At 41.5% G+C, this 10,556-nt stretch overlaps 1 protein-coding gene across 1 annotated transcript in view; it reads left to right on the top strand.

Annotated features, from left to right (window-relative positions):
• Positions 1–2,398: 2,398 nt before the first annotated feature.
• Positions 2,399–10,556, top strand: part of LOC115416474 (probable E3 ubiquitin-protein ligase HECTD2) — a gene marked incomplete at its 3' end in the record, with an annotated part of 41,964 nt that continues 33,806 nt past the window's right edge. The window contains exon 1 of the mRNA XM_030130248.1: positions 2,399–2,920. Coding sequence (XP_029986108.1) covers positions 2,840–2,920 — 81 coding nt within the window. The remainder of the gene's footprint in view (positions 2,921–10,556) is intronic.

The raw sequence follows: 10,556 nt of genomic DNA, 5'->3' as shown, positions 1-10,556 counted from the left end.
CACACACACTCACACACACACACACACGCACACTCACACACACACGCACACACACACACACACACACACGCACTCACACACACACTCACACACTCACACACACACACACACTCACACACACACACACACACACTCACACACACACACTCACACACACACACACACACACACACGCACACACACACACACTCACACACACACTCACACACTCACACACACACACACACTCACACACACACACACACACACACACTCACACACACACACTCACACACACACACACACGCACACACACACACACACACACGCACACACGCACACACACACACACACACACTTCTGGACAGTAGTTCAGTCACAGCAGTGACATACAGTCCATGACCATCAGCCCACAGCCAATCACAGCGCAGCGTTTCCTGTCACATCTGTGAGAAGAACAGCTGACTGTGGGTGGAACCTGTTAAAGGTGGAAGAAGAACATGTAGGTTTAAAGGACTGAACCCACTGAAGCTCCTGACAACACAGACCTGGACTGAGATCCACTGAGTCCAAAACACAAGAACCTCTGGGACACAAGACGGACAGGGTGGACGGTCCAGGGGTGGACAGTCCAGGGGTGGACAGTCCAGGGGTGGACGGTCCAGGGGTGGACGGTCCAGGGGTGGACGGTCCAGGGCTGGACAGACAGGGCTGGACAGTCCAGGGCTGGACGGTCCAGGGGTGGACGGTCCAGGGCTGGACAGACAGGGCTGGACAGTCCAGGGGTGGACGGTCCAGGGCTGGACAGACAGGGCTGGACAGTCCAGGGGTGGACGGTCTAGGGGTGGACGGTCCAGGGCTGGACAGTCCAGGGCTGGACAGTCCAGGGGTGGACGGTCCAGGGCTGGACAGTCCAGGGCTGGACAGTCCAGGGGTGGACGGTCCAGGGCTGGACAGACAGGGCTGGACAGTCCAGGGGTGGACGGTCTAGGGGTGGACGGTCCAGGGCTGGACAGTCTAGGGGTGGACGGTCCAGGGCTGGACAGACAGGGCTGGACAGTCCAGGGGTGGACGGTTTAAAACCTTTCAAACCTTCTTTTATTTCTAGATCCCAAACTGTCTGAAATATCCTGGAGCGTTGGAAGGCCTTTCTGAACGGGGCCGGTCCCATTTAGACCCAGAACACTTCAACATGTTTCAGCTTCAGACCTTCCATGTATTTATGTATTTCCTTCCTGGTTGTGCATTTCATCAGTAACATTCAATAATCATCAGGTAAACAAACATGTCCACAGCCATGCTCACAAAGGAGCAGGAGGAGGAACATCTGACCTTTCCTGTCCCCTTCCACATAATAAGAAGCTCAGTGCTTCGCCACACACGACTGACAGTAAATCCTACTGCATACAGTCAGACAGACCAACTAAGAACATCCAAAGATAAAACCAAACGAATACAAAACCAAGTGCAAAACCACACATCCACAAAGTACAGAACAGAAGGAGATAAAACCTGATGAGACCAGGGTTTGGTTCTCCTGACCAGGGTTTGAAAACTAAAGGTGTTGAAGTGTTTTTGGTCTGAATGTGACCGTGCCACGTTCATCCAGCTCTGTGTGGGAATGTCTGATGGTTTTTCTGACACTTCAGTTTCTACTTTTGAATCCTGTTTTCCACAGCACACCTGGAACCACCTGGGGTTTGGTCTGAGACACATTCAGTCCCATCAGGTCCAGTCTGTTCTGTCTGTCACCGCTGCTGTTTTCCTCACATCACTTCTTATCACTGGACTGGACTAAACTGGACTGGACTAAACTGGACTGGACTGGACTAAACTGGACTGGACTGGACTGGACTGGACTAAACTGGACTGGACTGGACTAGACTGGACTGGCCTGGACCAGACAGGACCAGACTGGACTAGACTAGACTGAACTGGACTGGACTAGACCGGACTGGATTAGACTGGACTGACCACTGTGGACAGATGGCAGGAACAACAGCTGCTGGTCAGTTGGTCTGCTGGTCAGTTGGTCTGCTGGTCAGTTGGTCTGCTGGTCAGTTGGTCATTTTGATTGTTTTCTTGTTTGTTTTGATTCTTTTTTCCTAAATGTTGGACTGTTTTATCTTTTTAATTCAGTCATTCACTGTGAATCTTTGTTTGTTTGTTTGTTTCTTAAATCCAGTGGATGTTTCTCTTCTTCCCTCTTTTATTTTCATCCTTCAGTTTCTTTTTTTCTCTGCTTTCTGTGTTTCTTGTTGCTGCTCTAAGCCCCTCCTCCTCCTCCTCCTCCTCCTCCCTCTCCTCCTCCTCCTCCTCTTCATCCTCCTCCCTCTCCTCCTCCTCCTCCTCCTCCTCTTCATCCTCCTCCCTCTCCTCCCTCTCCTCCTCCTCCTCCTCCTCCTCCAAACATGGCGCCGGCTCGCCGCTCTGCTTCCTCTGTGACAGTCGGAGTCCAGAAGGACCGAACCAGGACCAGAAGAAGCGGATCAACTGGGGCTGGACGCCTTTAAACTTATCCAGACTGGTCCGAACTGGTCCAAAGTGGTCCGAACTGGTCCAACTTCGTGCTCTTTTCGTCTCACACCTGGAACTTTTACGCGCTGTATTTTGGAGCCGTTTACGCGTCAGTCGGTCCGTGCGTAACGCAGATCCCACCTGTGGACGCAGGCAGATCAGAGCGGCTCTGTGTAGGATGTGGGTTTGGGTGAAGTAACGGGGTCGGACCGACGCACGGAACCCGGGTCGGAGAGTCTGGGTCCGAACCATGAGCAGGACTGTGTGGACCCGAAGCCCAGAGGCCGGACACGACTGAGGACCCGAAGGACAAAGCCGAGTTCCAGAGTTCCAGGAGCAGAGGATGGATGGAGAACATGCGACAGGAGCGGAAAGAGAGAGAGACAAACTGCCCCCGATCTGCAGCAGCAACTGCCCCCCCCAGGTAAGGACCCCCCCCCCCCCCACACACACACACACACACACACACACACACAGGACGCTGATGCAGAAGAGCTTTAACACTGATTTATGTCAACAGCTGAATATTTACATCCTAAATATGAACCTGTTAACACATCTGTGGGACTTCCAGAAGGAATGCTTCTCTATTTTTACATTAATTAACTGATTTATCACTTTTTTTTATTTTATTTTATTTTATTTATTTATTTATTTATTTATTTTTTACAATATTATGGTCTGTATTTTGCTTTTTTTTTTTTTGGCGTAAATCATATATTTTCCTATGTTTAATTCGCAGATCATGTAGAACAGTTCTGTCCAACTCCTGTTAGTTCATTTCAGTCTGATCTGCACTGGACCCACCCAGAAAAATAAGAACACAATAATAGAGAAATAAGGTCAACTCCAAACTGTGTCTGTTTTAGAGCAAAAAAGTACAGTTACATTCTGAACAGGTTTCCATCTACAAACTGTCCTTTCAACAGATGTGAAGAACATGAACAAACTGAACAAATCAGTGTAACTGAACACTATTCTGCCTCAGTTTATCATTTCCACATGTTCATTAGAACGTACAGATCACAGTGGATCTACAAACACACACAACATTTAAGAACAGACAGAATATTGGTCCAATTGGACTGACTTCTGTTCACACATTTCAGGTTGTTCATATTTGTTCAGATTATTCACATTTTCTGTGAAATTCTCCTTAGTTTTAGTGTAAATCCATGAAAATATTTCCATTTCCAAACAGAAACATTGTCAGTTGTCATTATTTCTGTTCTTCTGATAGTATGTGACTGGTCCTGTCCACTGCAGACGGAACTGGTCTGAATGTGGAACTGAACTAACAGGACTGGGCACATCTGAGTGGAATTTATGCACTTCACTAATTCATCCACAGGGTCGAACTGGACCCTTTGGTGGGCCGGACTGGACCCTTTGGTGGGCCGGACTGGACCCTTTGGTGGGCCGGACTGGACCCTTTAGAGGGCCGGACTGGACCGTTTGGTGGGCCGGACTGGACCCTTTGGTGGGCCTGACTGGACCCTTTGGTGGGCCGAACTGGACCCTTTAGAGGGCCGGACTGGACCGTTTGGTGGGCCGGACTGGACCCTTTGGTGGGCCGGACTGGACCCTTTGGTGGGCCGAACTGGACCCTTTAGAGGGCCGGACTGGACCCTTTGGTGGGCCGGACTGGACCCTTTGGTGGGCCGGATTGGACCCTTTTGTGGGTTGGATTTGGGCCCTGGGATGCATGTTTGACACCTGTGGTCTAGATGTTAATGAAAAATCAGAGTAAATTCAACACTGAAAATAATGGGTTGTTGAACTAACATAAAAAATTTCGTACATCAGTTGCACTTAATAAAATCATGTTTACTAAAACAAATGAAGTCATGTTAAACATAACACATTCTATTCTGTTATCCCTCTGGTACCCTGTCCTCCAAGGCCCTTACTAAACACACAGTGTGCCTTTTTCACACACTTGTGGAATAATGTCAAAAAAATTTCATACAGTTTGTTTTTAATTCTTTTACACTTTTTTCTATTTCATCAACTTGAGCCGTAAATAAAAAATACCAAATACTCAATAACTGTCACATTTTTAACCCTTTAAATGCCATGTTAGTAATGGAAACAAACCATTTTTTTAATGCAAAAAAAAACACAAAAAATTGTCTTTTTTCAATATCCTACATAAAAAGTGGATCACATATTATTGGATTTTTTTCATCCTAGCATATGTCAATGATTAACTCACACACTGGTTAATTTGCATTATTACCTCCGCCAAGGAGGTTATGTTTTTGCCAGGGTTTGTTTGTTTGTTTGTTTGTTTGTCTGTTTGTTTGTCTGTCCGTTAGTGTGCAACATAACTCAAAAAGTTATGGACAGATTTGGATGAAATTTTCAGGGTTTGTTGGAAATGGGATAAGGAAGAAATGATTAAATTTTGGTGGTGATCGGGGGTGGGGGGGCCCACGGGGGGGGCCACTGATCAGCCTTGGCGGAGGTCTGCGCTCTCTGAGTGCTTCTAGTTATTTTTGCCGCTAGGTCAAATGTTCAAAAATACTAGCATCTGTCACCAAGTGTGCGTAAAATGCACACCTATAAATCAAACTATTAAATATTATATATTGATTTATTTTTCTGCTCTAATTTGATTTATTTTTGTAAATCCAGCTCAGTCCTAATCATACAGATCAAATGGAAGGAATAGTGCGTTTTCTGCACACTTGGCAGACAGATGCTAGTCTGGTCATTTTCTTTTCTTTACAATGTGCACATGTGAGTTGGTGGACAGAATTTTAAAGATCATGAACAAATGAACAACTTTTGAATTCTAACCTTATTTAAATTGTGAAAAATAATATGAAGTTTTTTAAAACGAAGTGCAAAGTGTGCCTAAAAGGCACACCTGGATACCAAAGGGTTAAACAAGCAAGATTTTGTTAGGTTAATGTGAAGAATTTGTTATTGTCAGTCAAACGTAATTTTTTTTTCTACTATTGATTATATTTTTCATGTTAACTGTATTTAATTATTTCATGTCAAATTAACATAACTGATTTGCATACAGCCTTTTGAACTTAATCTTGTTAAAAGCAAATGCTTTTTTTGGTTCTGTAATATCGAATGATCTTAGATTTTCCACTTTACAGCTTCAGCTCATGTCACTGCACATGTGTTTTGTAGATATGGGTTTCATGCATTCTATCTTGGGCCCAACCACAACAGCTCGAGTGGAAATGAGAAAAATTTCATCCTTTATTCACCCAATGTTTGGCACGAGTAGGGATAACGATTACCGGTAGAACTATAAATGGCGGTAAAATCACAGACAGTTAGTATTAGCATTTAAATTCTAATTCTCATGATAACCGTGTTTGATTAACGCACTTTTAGGGGAAAAAACCCTATGGAAAGATCTGCTTTTATGTCAAATATTTGAGTATAGTTTGAATTTATTACCATTTTAATTTTCTATACCTAATATTTGGAACCAATATTCACTTTTAAAGTCTGTGAAAAAGTTCGTTAAACATCTGTGTGTTATTTATGCAATAAATTATATACATTTTTCAAATCGGATTTTATGTATTTTTTTTGTGTTTTTTGTCCTTTTATGTTTTTATAGTAGGTTAAAGTGAAAAAATAACAGACAGATGATCTAGATGAAGTTGTGCTGAAAAAAAAGATAAGTGTGATACTTTTGGTCACAGTAACTGTGATCTGAAACGTTCATCTGGTTCCGTCCCTACTGCACGAGCAGAGAACTGCAGGCTGAACGGACATGACGCTTTCCCAGGTGAAGAATCTGGACATGAGCGATGGTTCCAAACTTGTTTTCCAGTGAAAAGCTTTGCCTCCTCCACTGCCTCTGAGTCTGGTGTTCATCTTCTTCCTGCAGAGGAAGAGAAAAACAGCTAACTAATAGTACAAGTCTAACCCAAATATAGGCCATTGAGTATGGAGGACTGACCTTGCGGTATTTAATAATAGACACAGAAATATATATAAAACAATGGTTTGATAAATTAATTCATGTGCCAATATATGATAAAAAAACAAAAAACTTAAAGGCATTTTCTATGACGTTATCTGTAAAATGTGACAAAAGTGGTTATTTATACTGTCATTTTTTACTGTTTTAATTTAATTTTGTGTTAAAAACCCTAGTTATTTACTTTAACATTTCATTTTCATTTTCATTTATTTATTTTTGTCCTTATTTATATTTTTCCTTTATTTTTTTTATTCCTGCATTGTTTTCTATTCCTTTTCTTTTATCTCTTTATGGCTCCAAAATTATTTATTTCTATATTTTGTTTTCATCTGACATTTTATTAATTTATTGCCATTTGTAAAAATTCATAGTCATATATTTTATGGAGGACCGAACCTGTCATATTGAAAAATATATACAGAACTATACAAAATGGCTTGATAAATTAATTAATGTGCCAATGTATGATACAAAAAAAATTAAAACTCATTTATTTACTTTAACATTTCATTTTCTGTACCACTTATGTGCTTTTGTCGTTATTTATATTTTTCCCTCTTTAATTTTTATCCCTGCGTGTATTTCTGTGTTGTTTTCTATTTACATTTCCTTGATCTCTTTTCTTACGTATTTCTCTCTTTTATTTTCATCTGACATTTTATTAATTAATTTGCTTTTTTTTAATTCATCGTCATATTTACTTCCTCAGTATTCCCCTTTTTGCATTTTCTTCCTCTATTTTTTTCCCCAAGCCTGTTTATTTCTGTCTCTGTTTTACATTTATGTGAATTCTTTTTCCTTCTCTGTGTGCGTTTATGCCTCCGTATGCAAATGAGGGGGCGGTCTTTAAAGGCGTGTCCTGGGGTCAGCTCTTCTCCTATTGGTCAGTTTGTATTAGAGGGTGGTGCTACCTGTGCAGAACTGACCGGCCATACCTGGGCAGAGGGAGAGGAAGCTGTGATGTGTGAAACCCAGCAGAAATACTGCAGAAGAAATGGTTGAGTTTTCTGAAGATATTCCAAAGGAGAAAAACAGAAAGAAATCATTTTGGAGCCATAAAAAGATTCAGAATATGTAAGTAGAAAATGCAAAAACTAAATTCAGGGCCAAAAATTAAAGAAGGAAACAAATAAATAAGGATAAAATAAATAAATAAATGGTACTGAAAATGAAATGTTAAAGTAAATAACTAAGGTTTTCAACACAAAATTAAATGAAAACGGTTAGAAATGACAATACAAATAACCATCTTTGTCAGGTTTTACAGATAACTTCATAGAAAATGTCTTAAATTGTTTTGATTTGTAACATGTATTGGAACATGAATTAATTTATCAGGCCATTTTTATATTTCTTTATATATTATTAACTACGACAATGTCAGTTCTCCCATAGGAGCCCAGGACATGTCCTTCAACGAATAACTGTCTGTTAAGCAGGTCATGCATGTTATTATTATTATTATTATTATTATTATTATTATTATTATTATTATTATTATTATTATTATTATTATTATTTATAGTATGCATTGAGAGGCATTTTGTTCATAAAGGCCAATGTCTGGTAACAGAACCCACAGAACTGAACAGAAAACATGACAGTAGAATCCACAGTACAACCCACATTTTTTTTATATATATATATATATATATATATATATATATATATATATATATATGAATGTATGTATGTATAACCAGTGGTGTCGGACTCTGCATTGTGTTGTTTTTAATGATGAGACCCACACTTATGTCTTTGGAGGCAGTATCAGTTTATTGACAAGTAACAGAAAAACACAAAAACCTCTGGTCAGTGACCCCCGTAACACAAGCTCCTACTCAAACCAAAATGACACAGAAATGTGTTTCAGCACATTAGAAGCACCTCATACAGCCTGAACTAGCCAGTGCATGTAAAAAACATTAAATTAACAGAGGCTAAACCAAAAATTTTCATGAACTGCACGGCTGCTTTCCTCTGCCGCAGAAATCTGGAACAAAAGGGAGGAGGCAAAGGTGCGAAAACTCTGCTTATAGTGCGCAGTGTCACACTGTAAATCACTCACTGGGGAACAGACCCAAACCAAAAGTTCCACACACTGACCTGGAGGCCCACAATGTCAGGTACCAACCAAAAGAAATGAAAATAAAATGAACACATTTTGTGTAATTATAACAATACACAATATCATATACATACCCACATTGCTGCAAAATAATTGACCCTGTTTATATATATATATATATATATATATATATATATATATATATATATATATATATATATACACACACACTGAACAAAAATATAAACGCACCACTTTTGTTTTTGCTCCCATTTGTCATGAGCTGAACTCAAAGATCTAAAACTTTTTCTCTGTTCACAAAAGGCCTATTTCTCTCAAATATTGTTCATAAATTTGTCTAAATCTGTGTTAGTGAGCACTTCTCCTTTGTCCTTTGCTGAGATAATCCATCCACCTCACAGGTGTGGCAGATCCAGATGCTGATTAGACAGCAGGATTATTGCACAGGTGTGATTTAGGCTGGCCACAATAAAAGGCCACTCTAAAATGTGCACTTTTACTGTATTGGGTGGTCCAGGGGGGTCAGAAAACCAGTCAGTATTTGGTGTGACCACCATTTTCCTCACACAGTCTTCTTCATGAATTCTCTGAAACAGCTTTGGAGATGGCTTATGGTAGAGAAATGAACATTCAGTTCACAGGCAGAAGCTCTGGTGGAGATTCCTGAAGTCACATGACCAGTGCATATTCCCTCAAAACTTGTGACATCTGTGGTATTGTGCTGTGTGAGAAAACTGCACATTTTGGAGTAGCCTTTTATTGTGGCCAGCCTAAGGCACACCTGTGCAAAAATCCTGCTGTCTAATCAGCATCTGGATCTGCCACACCTGTGAGGTGGATGGATTATCTCAGCAAAGAAGAAGTGTTCACTAACACAAATGTAGACAGATTTGTGAACAATATTTGAGAGAAATAAACCTTGTGTGTACACAGAAAAAGTTTTAGATCTTTGAGTTCAGCTCATGAAAAATGGGAGCAAAAACAAAAGTGGTGCGTTTATATTTTTGTTCAGTATATATATATATATATATATATATATATATATATATATATATATATTTATATATTTATATGCATTTAAATATATGTGCACTTAACAGGTTTACAATATTGACATTAGGAAGAAAGTGAATCTGACATTTCAGCAGTAAACAGATGAATCTGCTCTGAAAAACTGATCTCATCCACTATTAATCGATTACACAAAATGAAAATGAAGTGGATCCAAACTGGATCAGATCCCTTTTTGGAGCCAGCCCTCTGAGCCTGTTGAGTGCTGGTGGGCCTGATGTGGACCACGTGTCCTGGAGAACAGACACTTCCTCTGGGGTTTGGACCGACTCCTGTTCATGGACTGGGACGTCCTGAAGACCACTGACTGCCATCCCATAATAAGTCCTGTAGTGGTTGTGGGAGGGGCCCTGCCTATAGTGTGTGTAGACAGCTGATGGCTTGCCCCCCCCCTTATATAACCCAGTGTGGATGTGCTGCTGCTGCTGATGTCATGTCCATTGTGTCAGAGCGCAGGAATGTGCACATCAGAGGCTTTTCTGCTGCAGTAAACGCTGGGTCACCGCTCACACTGCGCTCCTGCTCCGTCTGGAAAGGCCATCGAGCGGCCGACGGTGGGTTTGTGCTCTGTGGGCTTTGGACCCAGGAGCAGACGGGACCAATGAGGAGGACGTTCAGGTGGAAGGGTGGACGACAGAGCCGGGGTTTAGAGCCGGTTCAGTCTGGGACCAAGGACCGGTGTGTTCAACAGGAAACCAACACAGCAGCTGTCAGTCAATGTTTACAGGAGGTGGGGCGGTCCTGGACGAAGACACACCCCCTTCTGCTCAGACTAGACCCGTCTGCGTCAGACACACGTGGACCAGCATCTGTGGATTCACACTCACATTCATCAAGTGTCATTAGGAGTGTGTAGAACCGGCAGGAATGTGCTGGTACCATATGAACCACAACACGAGGATCACAATACGATATATCGCGATATATCATGATACTGTT

The sequence above is a fragment of the Sphaeramia orbicularis genome, unplaced genomic scaffold (genome assembly GCF_902148855.1).
Source record: "Sphaeramia orbicularis unplaced genomic scaffold, fSphaOr1.1, whole genome shotgun sequence".
NCBI classification, from domain to species: Eukaryota; Metazoa; Chordata; class Actinopteri; order Kurtiformes; family Apogonidae; genus Sphaeramia; species Sphaeramia orbicularis.
The sequence above is the reverse complement of the archived record's forward strand: the minus strand, read 5'-3'. Positions and strand labels throughout refer to the sequence as shown.